This window comes from Xenopus laevis, chromosome 3S (assembly GCF_017654675.1).
Source record: "Xenopus laevis strain J_2021 chromosome 3S, Xenopus_laevis_v10.1, whole genome shotgun sequence".
NCBI classification, from domain to species: domain Eukaryota; kingdom Metazoa; phylum Chordata; class Amphibia; order Anura; family Pipidae; genus Xenopus; species Xenopus laevis.
Genome location: NC_054376.1, coordinates 2,949,712 through 2,969,220, shown reverse-complemented (window position 1 = coordinate 2,969,220; position 19,509 = coordinate 2,949,712). Strand labels below are relative to the sequence as shown.

The window sequence follows — 19,509 nt, the reverse complement described above, 5'->3', positions numbered from 1 at the left end:
TACCCAGGTACAGAGCTCTGATTCTCTGTACTTCCTGCTCCTGGGCTGTTCTCTTTCCCATGTCAGACAGGAACCTCCCTCTGGGTAAGTGAATCCAATCTCCCCCAGTACTTACCCAGGTACAGAGCTCTGATTCTCTGTACTTCCTGCTCCTGGGCTGTTCTCTTTCCCATGTCAGACAGGAACCTCCCTCTGGGTAAGTGAATCCAATCTCCCCCAGTACTTACCCAGGTACAGAGCTCTGATTCTCTGTACTTCCTGCTCCTGGGCTGTTCTCTTTCCCATGGTCAGACAGGAACCTCCCCCTGGGTAAGTGAATCCAATCTCCCCCAGTACTTACCCAGGTACAGAGCTCTGATTCTGTGTACTTCCTGCTCCTGGGCTGTTCTCTTTCCCATGGTCAAACAGGAACCTCCCCCTGGGTAAGTGAATCCAATCTCCCCCAGTACTTACCCAGGTACAGAGCTCTGATTCTCTGTACTTCCTGCTCCTGGGCTGTTCTCTTTCCCATGGTCAGACAGGAACCTCCCCCTGGGTAAGTGAATCCAATCTCCCCCAGTACTTACCCAGGTACAGAGCTCTGATTCTCTGTACTTCCTGCTCCTGGGCTGCTCTCTTTCCCATGGTCAGACAGGAACCTCCCCCTGGGTAAGTGAATCCAATCTCCCCCAGTACTTACCCAGGTACAGAGCTCTGATTCTCTGTACTTCCTGCTCCTGGGCTGTTCTCTTTCCCATGGTCAGACAGGAACCTCCTCCTGGGTAAGTGAATCCAATCTCTGTACTTCCTGCTCCTGGGCTGCTCTCTTCCCCATGGTCAGACCTTCTACAGGGTAAGCAAATCCAATATCCACCCAGTAGTAAGCGACAGACAAGAGTTTTAATTTCACCGGGGCCTGCAAGAAGCTAATTACATTACTGATCTCATTCTCCTGGTCCTGGGCTGCTCTCTTTCCCATGGCCAGGCAGGGATGGAATTGGGCTACAGAAAGCAATATTAAGCAGGTTAATTGAGAGATTGCTTCCTGTAGTGGCCAGTCATCAGTGAACCTGCTTTCCATTTTCTATACCAGATAAAAAGCAGTAAGGAAAAGTCTGGCCAGGGGAAAGAGAACAGCCCAGGAACAGGAAGAATAATAGGATTCCCTACTGTTTGGTTCAGAACACATATAATTACAATTGCCATATACCATGGGCAGTCACCTGGGCATCTGTCTGCACCATAAGGTAATAGTCTTGTGTAGGAGCTGCCATACAGTCTGCTATGATGAGAACCTCATTAAATATGCTCCTCCCACTTAATTAATTTAACATTGGTGGATACAGACACAGTGTGTACTATCTATAAGATTCCTGAAACCACTAATAATCTGTCCTGTAATGCAGATGCACAGAGCTCGAGAGCACCCTCTGCAGGAAGTGATGTATAATTCTATATATATAAATTAAATATCTATAAATAGGATTTCTAATAAAATGAGAGTCTGTGGTTTATATGGATTGGGTTTTATTGGTTCTGATTCCTGCCTCGTTGCACTAAAGTCTGAATATTCGATACAGAGTAACGTTATTCCCTGGGGCAGATAATAAACCAACTATAGAAGAAGCAGACCCAGGAGGAATACGCGGTGTCTGATGAGCAGTTTCAATAAACGCTAATGATTACTGGTCTTACTACTAAAGTTAAAGGGGCCCTAAAATGATTTTGAGGAGGGGCCCAATAGCTTCTAGGTACCCCAGTGAACTTTGAAGGCTTTGGGAGCTGATTGATTGACAGATAAAGCTCATTCAGTATAATAAATACATAAACACCAGGTGTCCCTGCACTACAGATCCCAGCATCCTTAGCGAGCTAGAACATGTTCTGAAGCAGCTATGGCCAAACTGCAGCAGCAGCTGGAGGGATGCAGCCCGGTTTCCGCATTTTAGGCGTACAGCAGTCGCAATTATCTACGAGATAGCATATTATGGGATATTTAACTTAACAGTTGTTTATTGATAGAGCCTTCAATATTCTGATAAATACATAAATATACACTCAATGCTGGATCCGCACATCAAGGCTAATATTTCAGGGAAACAATATTTATCTATTGAGTCGGCATTTTGATCCTTTATAGGAAGCTGCCGCTCCCTAGGTCGGCATGAGAAGCAGCAACGCTTCCAAGAAAATCCATATCCCAAATGTGTCTATTGATTTTCATTAGTCCCTATTGATAGGCGAGCCCACCGATTCCAGAAGGTTCTTCTTCAACGTTTTTCCATGTTGTCTTCTAGAACTATCTGAAGACTGTCCAGGAACTGAGCTGTGTGTTAAGAACAAAGACAATCTGGGTCTCCTCCTCTTTTAAGGCTGAGATGAGAACCCAACATGCAGCCCAATGAAAAGACTTGCCCCAAACCTAGATCCATACCACCCGCAGTATATCAGAAATTTTCCTGCAAAGACATCGTAGTTTGGAACATAGAATTCATAGAACTTAGAACAGACTTCCAACTACCTGCAATCCTAGACCAGGTTCTCTCAACTGCAAACCTAGACCAGGCTCTCTCAACTGCAAACCTAGAACAGGCTCTGGACTGCAAACCTAGCCTAGGCTCTCTCAACTGCAAACCTAGACCAGGCTCTCAACTGCAAACCTAGACCATGCTCTCCAACTGCAAATGTAGACCAGGATCTCTCAACTGCAAACCTAGACCAGGCTCTCTCAACTGCAAACCTAGAACAGGCTCTGGACTGCAAACCTAGCCTAGGCTCTCTCAACTGCAAACCTAGACCAGGCTCTCAACTGCAAACCTAGACCATGCTCTCAACTGCAAATGTAGACCAGGATCTCTCAACTGCAAACCTAGACCAGGTTCTCTCAACTGCAAACCTAGACCAGAGAAGAATTGGAGAAGAATCTATACTTAAATATAGAATCTAAATTTAGACCAGAACCTATAAATCCAAAGTTGACTGCAAGCCCAGTCTTGAACCTAAACAGGAGACCTTCATTAAACCTCAAAACAGTGGTTCCAAATCTTTGGGGTTGTTTTCCCTCTGAGGTGCTTGAAGAAGTGACAGGAGGTCAAGAGGTGAGATGAATAAAATACTCTTGGGGGGAAAGTCAAAATAAAACTAACAACTTTTGATCCTAGAGCAGAACAAAAACATCAACTGCCAACCAAGCCTACATCAAAACATACATTGTCAAAATAGGTTGCAAGCCCAGACTTCAATCTATCATGATGGGCTTCATGAGAAGTAGAATTCTGCTGTAGGTTGGAAGACCACTTCCTATGATGCTTCAGTAGATAAGAACCTAGACTTTGAATGTAGATACCCCTTACCTGCCATCAACTTAAACCTTAAAATAAGACAAACTTGTGGTTACCTGGTCTCCTGGTGACACTTTTCAGATTGCACTTGCCCTGTGGTATCTGGCAGTTGAAGAGTCCCAGGCAACCATCACAATCAGAGGGTTTGGTGCAGGAACTGGCAAAGATCCCATCGCAGGAATGCTAGTAAAGATGAAAAAAGAGTTAGGATTAGCCAATCGGGTTCAATCAACTTGGCCTAGTTCAGCTAACTGAACTGGGCTTTGTGTCACCCCAGATCTACTGCCAGGTAACAAAGCACCTAAAATTACTCCTTATTGATCTCAATGGCAGTCATCTGGACCCCCAAGGTGAGAATCGGGCAATTGACTACATTTTAAGAGACAAAAATTAATGAAGAAAATGTCCAAGTTGCACTTTAAATTGGACCATGCACTTCCAGCTCATCTGATGCCCCATGTTGTATTTGTAAGTCCATGAGACTCAGTAAATAAGTCACCTAAATGTTAGTTCACACATTGTAATCTACACCTCAAAGGAATGCTGGAGGCTGTAGATGACAATACCTAGAAGCCACATGTTGGAAGCCCAACAAGCCCATCTTACCATGTCAGTATTGAACATGCCGTATCCCTTCAGTGGATGCTTATTCCCAGAATTCTTCATCTTTAGCAAAGTCCCCTCTCCTGTTGCTGTAACCGTGTCCTTATGTCCTTCTGCTCCACCAACTGGCTTGATCCAAGAGTTCATACCCCACCCCTCACCGGTGGTAACTACCCCACTTTTGGTCACACGGAACTGGCCTCCAGGAGTGATTGCCATTCTTAAGAGGATCCTGGTGTTTCTCGTGGGCAGTTTATGACTGTCCCTTCTATCGCCGGCACGAGTGACCAGACTGAGTTCCACCACCAAGATGGCAGCCCACAGCAGATGCCAGAGCTTCATGGTTCCTTTTACCTTTGAATTAGACAAAAGTCTTTAGCTCCTTCTTGGTTTGTAAGGTTGGCTGATCTTTCTCCTCAACGCCCATCTGTGAACCTTAAATAGCAACACCTTTCCCCCCCAACCCTCCAAAATTCCAGCCATCCCCTCCAACACATTGTGGACTCACCACAATGGAAAAGTTCCTTCCATGCATTTTTCCAATACGTATTTCTACATTAAAGGTCCCTCTGTACAACACCTGCTCCCCTTATTCAATATTTATGCCCAAACCACTAGGTCCCATCTGATGATGTCATGAGTATGACCCAGTTCTGTTATTTACGTTGGATACGGTTGCTGCTGCCTGTAAAGCTGAATGTAAGGCCCTAAAGAACACGGCTTAGCTCTCTACTTAATAAATCAACAGGGGATTTGCCATTGGGATTTTTAAAGAGATTTGGAGATTTAGGGAAACAATGATCCCGCCCCCTTTTAAAGGAGTGTTTTTAAAACCACATCTGTTTCATGCAAGTTTTTCACCGACTAGAATAACAATCGGAGACACAAGGTCACAAATTCATGTCTTTTTTTATTTCTGTTCATCTTTAGCCAAAGGGATTTCTCAGGTACAATTATTCTTTAGCCCACAGAGCTAACAATCAAATGATGTCATAGGGATGGAGAGAGAAAGTCATTGGCCCAAGGTATGAGGACGTCGTCAATGCAACCTAGAAGGTGTATTCAAGGGAAAATATTCCTTGTATATCAAAGTCATGGAAATTCTATACATGTGGGTGTGGAGCTGCCATATTGTTTTCATCATTTGGCAAATCTCAAACCCCCAACCAAGTAGCCCCTAGGATTTGGTCTGATGGCTCCTGCTGGTGAGCAATGGGCCAATGGGCAACTGTTTGGGTGCCGGCCAGTCTATGGCTTCCACTTGCTGTGGGTTGACTCTGGCTGCAGAGATGAGGGAGAGATGGGCCTTTGGGAATCAATATGGCACCTCCCTCCTCCCATATGTATAAATACAAATATACAGAGAAGGAATGTTCTGGGCACACAATAAGCTATACCCTCATACTGTACTGTCTAAGGGAATCAATATGGCACCTCCTCCCATATGTATAAATACAAATATACAGAGAAGGAATGTTCTGGGCACACAATAAGCTATACCCTCATACTGTACTGTCTAAGAGGGCATGCATATGGCAGAGGGTGTACAGCAATGAGCGTAACATCCGATGACAAATCCAGGAAGTGACGTACGAAGAAGCAGCAAAGGACTGGCAGTAGATGGAGGCGTGGAGCCATAAAGGAGGGGTTCATGACGTCACGGCGGCCATTATACTGTACAATATACTGTGGGATAGAAGGAGCCGCGGCTGCGTAATTACAGCGGACTGACTGGCAACGTTATTCTTCTATAACCCCTGCGAACTACTATCTCCTGTCAGGCTCTTTAAAGCCCGTCCGTGGCTGTGTATAGACTCTCGGCCGCGATTAACCCCGCTGTCCCCTGTGGGCTTCCGTATTCGATTCAACTGGCGGTCCCCACCCCTACTAGCAGCGGCCCGACTTGTTGGTTTTTTGACGCCGTTCATTGGCTCTTGGTTCCTCCCGACGGCATTCCCGGTGTCTGGCTTCTCTAGGCCGCCGGTCTTTTCCGCAGACGAGCCATGGATGAAAAAGCGTTCACCAAGGAGTTGGATGAGTGGATCGAGCAGCTGAATGAGTGCAAACAACTGACTGAGGGCCAGGTCAAGAGTCTGTGCGAGAAGGTATGTAACTGGAGGGCCGGCAGCGCGGAGGGAGATATATGTGTGTATTTATTTATATATGTGTGTGTTTATTTGCTCATGAGACACTTCCCAACGCGGGGGAGTCATGGCGGCTTGTGGGAATGTCAGTAACACGGAGCAGCGCACGTACACGGCTTATGGGGGAAACCTTTACATGAACAAATGGGGGAGGTTCATGAATGACTAAATCTAAATGTCGGACAGAAGACACAACTGGAAGAAATCGATGTGGAAAGCTGTTTCTATGGTCTCGTGTGGGCACCGGCCTCGCAGCTCTTACAGTGTCTGTATTATTTGCTGTATAAGAAAAAGGGCGCCTCCCTCTGTCAGGAATGCGCTGCCCCATTTACGTCACGGCGAGAGGTTGCCTCGGAGGCTCATGGCGCCTTTTGTGGATTCTAAGATGGCGGCCGCTCCTCCCCGGGAATGCGCATGCGCGGCAGGACGTGTGGTACTAGTGGGCGCTTTTATATTCATACCAGGTTGGCGGGTTTCCAGCCAAATTGGGCTACTCGTGTAAATGTAAACGGGTTTTGAAAGTACAAACGGATTTGGGCTACTTTGTGGCGTGGGTTTACTTTGGAAACCAGCCAAAGTTTTTTTTTTTCCTTTCCCTAATGTGCCTGCGCCTCCCAATGCATGTTGGGTAATGTGGTTTTTGTGTCACAAGTTGAATGTAAGACTACAATACCCAGCATGCACTGCGACTGACTTGTGTAGAACTCACCAGATACTGGGCTCTGTTCCCCACTCTCCCGTCACGTTTTCCAATGACTTTACTCCATTTTGGCGCAGAAATCTGCTGGCCACCAAAATATCTATAGGGTGACGTGTTTTACCAATATTTATCGAAACTGTATTTGCATTATGGCTGCGCCTTCCTATAATCTCGCCGTTTTTTCCTATTCAAGGGATCCTGTCATGGGAAAACATGTTTTTTTTCAAAACACATCAGTTAATAGTGCTGCTCCAGCAGAATTCTGCACTGAAATCCATTTCTCAAAAGAGCAAACAGATTTTTTTATATTCAATTTTGAAATCTGACATGGGGCTAGACATATTGTCAGTTTCCCAGCTGCCCCTGGTCATGTGACTTGTGCACTTTAGGAGAGAAATGCTTTCTGGCAGGCTGCTGTTTTTCCTTCTCAATGTAACTGAATGTGTCTCAGTGGGACCTGGATTTTACTATTGAGTGTTGTTCTTAGATCTACCAGGCAGCTGTTATCTTGTGTTAGGGAGCTGCTATCTGGTTACCTTCCCATTGTTCTTTTGTTAGGCTGCTGGGGGGAAAAGGGAGGGGGTGATATCACTCCAACTTGCAGTACAGCAGTAAAGAGTGACTGAAGTTTATCAGAGCACAAGTCACATGACTTGGGGTAGTTGGGAAATTGACAAAATGTCTAGCCCCATGTCAGATTTCAAAATTGAATATATATTGAAAATATACGATCGGACGCACCAAACTCCCGACCTGCCACTAACCATTCAGATGAAATAAAGTAGTAAAAGAACAGATCAGCTGATGTTCTGCCCCTGACAGTAATCGCACGAAAGTTATGTCCGACAAAAGCTAGTGACAGTCTCCCACTGAAAATCGTACGATCGCCAATACACGCAGAGATATCACCCGCAGCCGACAGAAATGTTCTAACCTGTCTGATTGACTGAACGACCGATCTCTATCTCACTAAAAATGTCGGGACTCTCCACATACGGAAATCGCACGAAACGGAGATTCGTTCATTCAGATATATGCGTCTGTCCGGTTTAACGCTTTACTTATCCCTCCGTGCAGATTCTATCCAGCGGAGTTCACGGGCGACATCTTCTTTTCTTCGATAATCTACGGAATGAGACCCGTGGCGCATGCCTAGTTGGAGCAACTTTCAGATTCGCAACAACTGCGGTTGCGCCGAAACACGGGTCTCATTACAAAGGTTACCGAAGAGAAGATGTCGCCCGTGAATTCCGCTGGACAGAATCTGCACGGAGGGGCACACCTCCCAACTGTCACGTTTTTTAGAGCGACAGTCCCTCTTTTGACAGCTCAACCTGCAGTCCCTTGTTTGTACTGGAAAGTCCCGTTTTCTCTGCACTAAATCACAGGCATCAAAAGAAACAATGTTTCTAACTTAATTAGCTTTTGGCAGATAGTCCAGAACAGCCACAACAGAAGATAAGATACATTTGTAACAATTCAAATGTATCTTGATAAGCAAATAAGAAATTGTAACAATATAAGATAAGCGGTCCCTTGGGAGAAGTGACTCACAGCTTAAAGGGCAAATCACCTTCATTAGCAAAACTGTAATGCGCGCGGCAACTTTTTTGTCCCTCTTTTTTTTTTATTTCCAAAATGTTCACATAATTAAGTAATTTGTGCAGAAAGTGAAGAATCGTTGCAGCTCTTCGTTTACTCATCTGCTGACGCACCATGCGCTGACCATCTCTCGTATAAGTAAATCTATAATGAACCGTAAAGGTGATGTTTTTTCTTGTAAAATACAGAATATTTCTTAGAAAAGGTCCTTCGAGTGACAGCCTGTTTTTACACTAAGGGGCAGGTCTATCAACGGTCGAATAGGAAATTCTACGTTTTTTTTTTGGTCAACTCGCATTCTGATTGGGAATAACCCAAACCTCGATTCGGATTTGAATTCGAGATTTATTAACCCTTTACCCTGGGAATAATTTTGAATTTGACTATCCGCCACCTAAAACCGGCCTAGTTAATGTATAAGTCAATGGGAGAGGTCCAGTGACCCATTTGAAGATTTTCGCCTTCCTGACATTAAAGCTTTTTTCAGAGAAAAAAAACTCGTTTTGACTTTAGTCAAATTCAATTCGAGTTTTCGAAGCAGTATAGTTCATTTTAGATGTTTGAATTTTTTCTTAACCTCCCAATTCAATTTCTAGTCTATTCAAATTTGAGTAAAAATAAATTCACGTGAATTCGAAATCCGACCTTTGATAAATGGGCCTCGCTATGAACACCCCCCAGTTTTGAACATTTTGTGCTTTTCCACAAATTTTTCTGGGTGAAACTTACTTGTTTGTGTGTATAGAAAAACTGCAATTGGGACAAGATTAGGGATGCACCGAATTCGGGATTCGGTTTCGGCCCGCCTGAACCGAATCCTAATTTGCATATGCAAATTAGGGACAAGGTGGGAAATTACGTGACTTTTTGGCACAAAACAAGGAAGTAAAGAATTTTCCCACTTCCCCTATGCAAATTCAGATATGGATTTTGTTCGTTATTCGTCCGAATCTTTCGCGAAGGGTTCGGCTGAATCAAAATAGTGGATTTGGTGCGTCCCTAAACAAAATATGATCAGGATGTCGAGAAATAATATTTTTATATGTAGAAATTGTGCATCTTTCAATCATCTTCCCGTTGGAGTCCTGCAGCGGGTCGGGTACCCGCGGGTTACCCACCAAAAAAGCGGGCACCGTGAGGAATGAGGGGAGGAATTTCAGGTGTGGGTATACCCGCAGGTTGTGGGTCTCATTTAAAGGAAAACTATACCCCCAAACAATGTAGGTCTCTATAAAAAGATATTGCATAAAACAGCTCATATGTAAAATCCTGCTTCCTGTAAATAAACCATTTTCATAATAATATACTTTTTTAGTAGTATGTGCCATTGGGTAATCATAAATAGAAAATTGCCATTTTAAAAAATAAGGGCCGCCCCCTGGGATCGTAGGATTCACTGTACTCACAAACATACCAACAAACCATACATTTTAGGTCACATGAGCCAATTAACACAGAGTTGTGTCTTTTGCTTCAACACTTCTTCCTGTTACAGTTAGAGCTGCAGTATTTCTGGTCAGGTGATCTCTTCCTGTTACAGTTAGAGCTGCAGTATTTCTGGTCAGGTGATCTCTTCCTGTTACAGTTAGAGCTGCAGTATTTCTGGTCAGGTGATCTCTTCCTGTTACAGTTAGAGCTGCAGTATTTCTGGTCAGGTGATCTCTTCCTGTTACAGTTTAGAGCTGCAGTATTTCTGGTCAGGTGATCTCTTCCTGTTACAGTTAGAGCTGCAGTATTTCTGGTCAGGTGATCTCTTCCTGTTACAGTTAGAGCTGCAGTATTTCTGGTCAGATGATCTCTTCTTGGTACAGTTAGAGCTGCAGTATTTCTGGTCAGGTGATCTCTTCCTGGTACAGTTAGAGCTGCAGTATTTCTGGTCAGGTGATCTCTTCCTGGTACAGTTAGAGCTGCAGTATTTCTGGTCAGGTGATCTCTTCCTGGTACAGTTAGAGCTGCAGTATTTCTGGTCAGGTGATCTCTTCCTCTTACAGTTAGAGCTGCAGTATTTCTGGTCAGGTGATCTCTGAGACAGCACACAGACCATCATGAAATGGTGGCTCAAGGCAAGAGATGTAAAAGGGCAAGATTTACTTATATATATTCCAGTTTGGTAAGATTCTTTAATATGCCACTTAATATGATATGAACTATCTGTTGCTTAAGTGTTCATTTTGGGGGTATAGTTTTCCTTTAAATGTCTTATCTTATGTAATATTGTCTATATTTTACTCCCTTTAAAGTTTTACGAAACGTAGCGGATCAAAGTGGGTAAATGTGCGGGGTCGGGTCCGGGTTGGTTCCACGCAGGAGACTCTCCTATATCCACAGAAGCACAATGTATAATTTCCAAAGTACCAGAAACATCAGAAAAAGGCAGAGATTTCAAACCCAACTTGGCCATTGAAATCTGCTTGTGAATGGCCAGACTTTACGTGCAAATGCCTCTTTTAAAGGGTTTGTTTAATAGCGGTTTTCCATTTATTACAGGCAAAAGAAATCTTAACAAAAGAATCCAACGTCCAGGAAGTGCGGTGCCCGGTCACAGTATGTGGAGATGTACACGGCCAATTTCACGATCTTATGGAACTGTTCCGAATTGGAGGCAAATCGCCAGATACCAATTATTTGTTTATGGGAGACTACGTTGACCGAGGATATTACTCCGTTGAAACTGTAACGCTGCTTGTTGCACTTAAGGTAAGGGGATTCATTTACTCTGCTAATGAATAGTAAAGGGAAACTATACAATGTTAGAACACAGTGGGGCTCATTTATCAACTCTGGGCAAATTTGCCCTTGGGCAGTTGCCTATAGCAACCAATCAGTGCTTAGCTTTTTGAAGCCAGCTGCAAGTAGAACAATGAATTCAGCAATCTGGTTGCCATGGGTTACTGCCCATGGGCAAATTTGCCCAGTGTTGATAAATGACCTCCAGTATCTATTATTATAAGGGCTATGTCCCCTTTGAATTTAAACTTTTTGTATGTTATACAATGGCCAATTCTAAGCAACTTTTCAATTTCAGCTTTTTAATTGGCTTCATCTATAAAACAAATGTTTTGTAAGGCTACAAATTGTATTGTTATGGCTGCTTTTTTTATTACTCCTCTTTCTATTCAGGCCTCTCCAGTCTCTTATTAAAATCTCTGCATGGTTGCTAGGATAATTTGGACCCTAGCAACCAGATCAACATGCAAACTACAAATACTAAATGCATCGCTTCTGCATCTACGTGTGTATCCTATGCCTATGGACGCACCTTAGGCATAGAATACACATAGATGCAGAAGTTTACGTGCATGCTCGTAAAGCAGAACAAGGACACAGAGAGGGTATTTAAAGATGGTTTCCAGACGCACCCTACAATTATGCCCCTGAAGAAGCCAAATCTTCATTAAAACGCGCAGGGTGAGCGGCATGAGTGGACAGTGGGGGAGCAGCTCCCACTTGTTCCCCACGTAGATGAGTAGAATTTGAGCTGGAGAACTGCATGGAAGGGAGGGTACCGGGGTAGACTTCAGATAGCTGCAATGAGCAGCAGTATTAATAAGTATTGTAATAGCAAGTTACTAGTCCACTACTCCACCAAATGCCTTTGGGTTTTTTAATTGTGTGTCCCACACTGCTTCCAGTCTTTAGGAAGGGTGCACAGTCGGAGTTTGTCACTCTAATTAAAAGTTACATTTTAAATTTGTGTCAGATCCGAACTGGTTAGCTGGAAGAACACAGGCTTTACAGGGTCTATAAGTAATGCTCTTGGTGTAACTTCAATTTGGTTATAATTATTGTCACTTATTCTAACCTGCGGATCCTGGTCATATACTATATATATATATATATATATATATATATATATATATATATCTATATATCTATCTATATATATCTATATATCTATCTATATATCTATATATCTATATATCTATATATCTATATATATATATGTGCCAAGCTTGCAACTCCCAATGCATGTTGGGTAATGTCGTTTTTGTTTAACAATTTGCCAAGTTTCATGTAAGACTAAAATACCCAGCATGCAATGGGACAGACTTGTGTAGAGGTCGGGAGTTACCAGCACTCTTAAAGGATAAGTAAACCTTTAAAATAAGTGAATATAAAATTGATGAGGGGGCTATTCTAATCACTTATGTAATTTACATTCATTTTCTTTTTATTCCCAGATATTAAGGGATACATGTGCTGTTAATATGAATGAATTTTGGTCCAACAGCGCCACCTGCTGGTCAGTTTCTGACCAGTCTGACCACCAAGTAGTCAAGGAAGTTGTCAGGAGAAAGAAAGAGGCTGATGTTCTTCTGCTTAGGAAAGATTTGAGAAAGGTTTCTAATTGTTTTCCTAAGCAGAAGAACATCAGAGCAGCCTCTTTCTTTCTCCTGACAACTTCCTTGACTACTTGGTGGTCAGACTGATCAGAAACTGACCAGCAGGTGGCGCTGTTGGAACAAAATTCATTCATATTAACAGCACATGTATCCCTTAATATCTTGGAATAAAAAGAAAATTAATAATTTCCGATGACTTTCCTCAATTTCAGACCATTTTGGGGCAAAAATCTGCTGTCCACCAAAATGTCCTGTTTTACCAATACTTATTGAAATTGTACAGTATAGGGCCTTATGGGACCCCTATACCTCCTGGGCCCCCTCTGTAGTTACCCCCCCTGCTGGCGGGCGAATCTGTTCCATTTTGCTTCATGGAAAAATTTGGCATTTTTTTCATATATATTTATTTAACTTTTAGACTTTTTTCACTATACACATTGTGCTATTTTTGGGCTACTTTTGAAGTTCTTCTTGGCTAGTTTGGTGCTGGTTTTGTAGCCGACTTTGGCTGGTTTTGAAAATTAGACCTGGCAGCCCCGGACCCCATTTTTTATCAATGAATTTGATTGATGCCTTTCAATATATATTTTCAGGTTCGCTATCGGGAACGCATTACAATCCTCCGAGGAAATCATGAAAGTAGACAAATCACACAAGTATATGGATTTTATGATGAATGCTTAAGGAAATATGGAAATGCAAACGTCTGGAAGTATTTCACTGACCTATTTGACTACCTCCCCTTAACTGCACTGGTAGATGGTCAGGTATGTGTATATGTAGCTTTCATTATAAAAGTGCTAAGACTTCCCATTGTGTGTGTGTATAAATGTGTCCATAATTAGGGCTTGTGCTGAATATTATGGCTTAACTAACTAAAGAAGTAGCTAGAAATGTTGTACATGATGTTTTGTGCTTCTGTACCAGCCCAAGGCAACCACAGCCCTTTAGCAGTAAAGATCTGTGTCTCCAAAGATGCCCCAGTAGCTCCCCATCTTCTTTTCTGCTGATTCACTGATTCACATGCTCTGTGCTGCTGTCACTTACTGAGCTTAGGGAGCCACTCACAATATACAGTACACATAGAATAGAAATGTCACAATATAAGGCTGATTAGTAATTAATACACATAATTACTACATGGCAGCACAGAAACCAGTGCAATTAGCATCAGAATTGAATAATCAGCAAACCTGTAGCATCAGCTTATATTACAGCCAGGGAAGCTCATTTTCTGCTGGATAATTAGTGATGACCCCTAAGCTTAGATTTTTGCGGAAGTTCCCCTTTAAATCTTAAGCAGGGTTACAGGGTAGTTTGCGGCAACATCAATTTTTTTTTTTTTTTTTTTTTTAAAACAACCTAAGACTAATGCTTTTTACTTGCGTCCATCCAGATCTTTTGTTTGCACGGGGGATTGTCTCCTTCTATAGATACACTCGATCATATACGGGCTCTTGATCGCCTTCAAGAAGTTCCACACGAGGTAAGCGTGTCTCTTAAAGTGCCGTGTGTACAACGTGACGTAATATTTAACTGGAAACACTTTGCTGTTAAAGGATAAGTAAACCTTTCAAGTAAGTGAATGTAAAATTGATGAGGTGGGTATTCCAAGCGCTTTTGTCATTTACATTCATTATTTTCTTTTTATTCCAAGATATTAAGGGATACATGTGCTGTTAATATGAATGAATTTTGTTCCAACAGCGCCACCTGCTGGTCAGTTTCTGACCAGTCTGACCACCAAGTAGTCAAGGAAGTTGTCAGGAGAAAGAAAGAGGCTGATGTTCTTCTGCTTAGGAAAGATGTGAGAAAGGTTTCTAATTGTTTTCCTAAGCAGAAGAACATCAGCCTCTTTCTTTCTCCTGACAACTTCCTTGACTACTTGGTGGTCAGACTGGTCAGAAACTGACCAGCAGGTGGCGCTGTTGGAACAAAATTCATTCATATTAACAGCACACGTATCCCTTAATATCTTGGAATAGAAATAAAATAAATAATGAATGTAAATGACAAAAGTGCTTAGAATAGCCCCCTCATCAATTTTACATTCACTTAATTTAAAGGTTTACTTATCCTTTAAAGTGCTGTGTGTACAATATGACGTAATATTTTTAACTGAAAATTCAAAAAATTGTCGGTAAAATAAGCAACTCAGAAGTGGCGGTCGACAAACTTGTAAAATGTCGCACAAACGGGCAAATTCACAAAGGCAGTTGTTACCGTCTCTGAATGTCTTGTAAGTCCAACAATTTTCTAAAACTTTGTATATCTTTTTGTCCGACAAACCACGTTTTACTGAGCGTTTTCAAAAGACAATTTAATTTTGGAGAGCCTAATGTGTCGGGAAAAATCTTCAGCAAAACAAATGAGTTAACGAGCAATTAAAATAAAATGTCGGGGGAAAGTGGTGCCGAAAAAAAACACGCCCACTTTTAACGACACTATTTCAGAAGTGTCGTACACGCCGGAAAATTGGCGAGTAAATTCTCTATGAATTTGTCAGCGGATACTACGACATTTAAAAGAAATTTTTCGTTCCCGACAGTTTTGTGAATTCCCCCCTTTGTCTGCTGTTAAACTTACACGGGACGCAAGATGAAATGTCCGGAATTATTTATTTGAATAGACGAACCAGTTACTTCATCTTTTAGATTTGACTTAGCGAGTTGGTTATTTTCTGACCCCCCTCTGATGAATTCAGCCGTCTTTTTTTTTTTATCTAACATATAGATTTTTGCACCGAATCCACTATTTTGGATTCGGCCGAACCCCCCGAATCCTTTGTGAAAGATTTGGCCGAATACCGAACTGAATCCGAATCCTAATTTGCATATGCAAATTAGGGGTGGGAAGGGGAAAACGGGTGGGAAGGGGAAAACGTTTTTTACTTCCATGGCACACAATTCCCTCCCTACGCCTAATTTGTATATTCAAAATTGGATTCGGATTCAGTTGGGCCAGGCAGAAGGATTCGGCCGAATCTGAATCCTGCTGAAAATGGCCGATAAATACGATCTACCGCACAAAATCCCTCGATTATTGGTTATCCCTGGGTGCGGAGTTCTCCCTGCAGCAGCAGCAATGCTCTTGTTACAACATTGGACAGTAAATTCATGGATGGCTGCAAATAAGTTGTAATAAAAAAAAGGCTCATGGGAAAAGTATGAGCAGTAAAATGTAGTGATTCTGGAGCGGACAGTGGACAACATGTTCTGGATTCTAACATTTTGATTTGATTGTAACAAACTGTTTTTGCTTTTTTTTTCCTCTCCCTTTAAGGGTCCAATGTGTGACTTGTTATGGTCTGACCCAGATGATCGTGGTGGTTGGGGCATATCCCCTCGAGGTGCAGGTTATACGTTTGGCCAGGATATATCTGAAACATTCAACCATGCTAATGGCCTTACTTTGGTTTCAAGGGCCCATCAGCTCGTGATGGAAGTAAGTCATCTAATATACTGGCTCTTACAGAGATACTGACACCAGAAATTGACCCTTTTTTTTACACCTACCATAAAATTTACTTAGTGTATATATATATATATATATATATATATATATATATATGTGTGTGTGTGTATATATATATATATGTATATATGTATGTGTATATATATATATATATATATATATATATATATATATATATATATATATATATATATATATATATATGTATATGTATGTATATATGTATATATGTATGTATGTATATATGTATGTATGTATATATATATGTATGTATATATATGTATGTATATATATGTATGTATATATATGTATGTATATATATATATATATGTGTATATATATATATATATTCGTATTTGCCTAATGCTTTTACATTGCCTATCTGACTCCCTGTGATCGCCTACGAGGGGGCTGCCATTTTTGTGCAGCGGGAGTCCGTTAGCATTAGAAAGGGGTGGTTCACCTTCCGGTTAACTTTTATTATGTTATAGAATGGCCAATTCTAAGCAATTTTTCAATTGGATTGCATTATTTATTTATTGATTATAGATTTTTAATTATTTGCCTTCTCCTGACTCTTTCCAGCTTTTCACTGACCCCCCTCTAATAACAAATCCTCTCTAAAGCTACACATTTATTGTTATTGCTACTTTTTATTACTAAGATTTCTGTTCCGACCCTCCCCTATTAATATTCCATATTCTCATTCAAATCTATGCATGGTTGCTAGAGTAATTTGCACCCTAGCAACCAGATTGCTGACACTGCAAACTGAAGAGCTGCTGAATAAAAAGCTAAATAACTCAAAAACCACAAATAATAAAAAAAAAAAAAAAAAAAAAAACAATTGCAAACTGTCTCAGAATATCCCTCTCTACATCATATTAACAGTTAACTCAAAGGTGAATAACCCATTTAACTGACAGGCTGAGATGTGACAGTCAGGTTTAGGAACGTCAACTAACAATTAGTTACAAAAAAAAAACCTCTCTGCAAAAAAACAATATCAGCATGACCTATAGGTCACTTTTAATGTACATTCGTTTTTTAGTGTCAGTATCACTTTAAATGTGAAATATTTTGTTCTAGTTTATTAAGTTTAAAAAAAAAAAAAAAGCCCTACAAACTGTTGTGAAGTATAACTTTTTTCTTTCCCTTTTTAGGGTTACAATTGGTGCCATGATCGGAATGTAGTAACCATTTTTAGCGCTCCAAATTATTGTTACCGCTGTGGCAATCAAGCTGCAATAATGGAACTCGACGACACGCTAAAATATTCATTGTAAGTCTTCATTTTACCCGTTTATCTGTTTAGTAGCTGTAAACTAGTATAAGCTCTTTGCGCAAACATTCTCTGTACCCCAGTGAAGCTTCCAGATCTCCACACTGAGTATGTATGGTTACACTACAGGAACAACTCTATTCTTATAATACACAAACGCCATGAATATCTTGTAAATGATATCCTTATAAACGGTGACTAGTGATGTCATCAGTTATAAACGGTGACTAGTGATGTCATCAGTTATAAACGGTGACTAGTGAGGTCATCAGTTATAAACAGTGACTAGTGAGGTCATCAGTTATAAACGGTGACTAGTGAGGTCATTTCTGTCACACAACTCACTGAAACTTGTGTATTATATAGTGAATAAAGTAGCCCCTCTTATAAAAATATAAGGATATTATAAGTTACCGAGGAGTTTCATGACCATATAAAAGTACGAGGCCAAAGGCCGAGTGTTTTTATACAGGTCATGGAACTCCGAGGTAACTTCTAATATCCTTATATTTTACAACTGGGGGTACTTTATTTATTATAATACACAAATTTCAGTGAGTCATGTGACAGAAATGACATCACTACTCACCGTTTATAACTGATGACATCAGAACTCACCGTTTATAAGGATATAATTTACAAGATATTCATGGCTTTTGTGTATTCTAATAAATAAAAGTATCCCGTGTTGGAAAATATGAGGATATTAGAAGTTAACACGGAGTTCCATAACCTATGACAGCACTTCCTGATTCTTGGTGGTCAGCGGGTCTGGGTTGTGGATAAGGTACTTGTGGGTCGTGTAGCGGGTAAGAATGCGGGTACGGGTTCCAAAAAATGGACCCGCGCAGGACTCCAGACCACACTGAGCATGTGCACAGTCTTGGTCTTGCAAAGATGTATAACAAAGTTACAAGATGGTGACCCCCTGTGGCCAACTTTGAAAGCATAAATCATTTGTTTGATTAGACTTGTGGTGCAGTAAGTTCATGTTTATGTTTAGTATACAAAATACAGCATTTCTAGCCTTATTCTATTTTACACTTTACTTCCCCTTTAAATGGGAACCATCCTGAAAATATTTTTTACTATCGCATGTGTGTAATCGAACAAAGCAACTGTCTTCTAAAGCTTGTAGAAAGATTTGGAGCTTTTTTGATTTCTCTTTCCTTAGAGTAAGTTGTACATACACCGTTCTTGTAAACTCTGTTCTGCCGTTCTTTACCATAAATATAATTATTATTATTATTATTTTTGTTTTTTCCAGCTTGCAGTTTGACCCAGCACCGCGCAGGGGAGAGCCACACGTGACCCGTCGCACACCCGACTACTTCTTGTAGACGCCATTTTCCTCGTGTACAGTATCGTTACCAGCAGGACTTTGTCACGACAACTCGGCAGAGCAGCGGCAACTTCAGGGGAGCGTCGTCACTGGTGTAAATGATGGACCAAAAGATGTGCCATAAAAGCCCGTGACCACCTCACAGACCCCCGTCCTTTGCATGCTGAAGTGGCCTTGTCTGTCAAAGATCTGTTTCCTGGCATAGAGCACTACTCGTAGTATATTTACATTCTCCCACAGACTAAAACATTAACGACTTGTGAATACGGTAACTGCAGTTAGTTATAGTTCTGCCTGGCATGATCATACATAAGATAGAAAGCAGTCGGATTAAACCATTCTGGGCTGCAGGGGAGGCAACCGCATTCTGGACCTTTTTAAGCCGAGTACCTTTATTGTGACTTTATTTTCAGGGAATACAATTTAATTTAAAATTTTCATATGCGCTTAAGGGTTTTTGTTCTTTTTCGCCCTTCCGCATCGGGTTTTTCCCTAGTCTGCGATGGTTTTATTTTTTGTAGTTAAGAAATACATCTGTACCAGTTAGACTTTGCTGCAGCGCAATGCAGCATTACCCCCCCCCCCCCATAATAAACTTGTGAACAAAGTCCTTATACATGTGAACTGTCTAATTCTTCATTTTTTTTTTTTCTTACATTTCTATTGGTTAGGTGTTGCTGGTGGGCGAGTGTAGGGACC

General features: G+C 41.3%; 1 protein-coding gene across 1 annotated transcript; it reads left to right on the top strand.

Annotated features, from left to right (window-relative positions):
* The first annotated feature begins 5,622 nt into the window (after nt 1-5,622).
* ppp2cal.S (protein phosphatase 2 catalytic subunit alpha-like S homeolog) lies at nt 5,623-19,424 on the top strand. Its single transcript, NM_001086884.1, is given in 7 exon segments — nt 5,623-6,028; nt 10,857-11,066; nt 13,306-13,479; nt 14,109-14,198; nt 15,995-16,156; nt 17,350-17,468; nt 18,736-19,424. Coding segments are annotated over 7 exon segments (930 nt in total). The 5' UTR covers nt 5,623-5,926; the 3' UTR covers nt 18,809-19,424.
* The last annotated feature ends 85 nt before the right edge of the window (nt 19,425-19,509 follow it).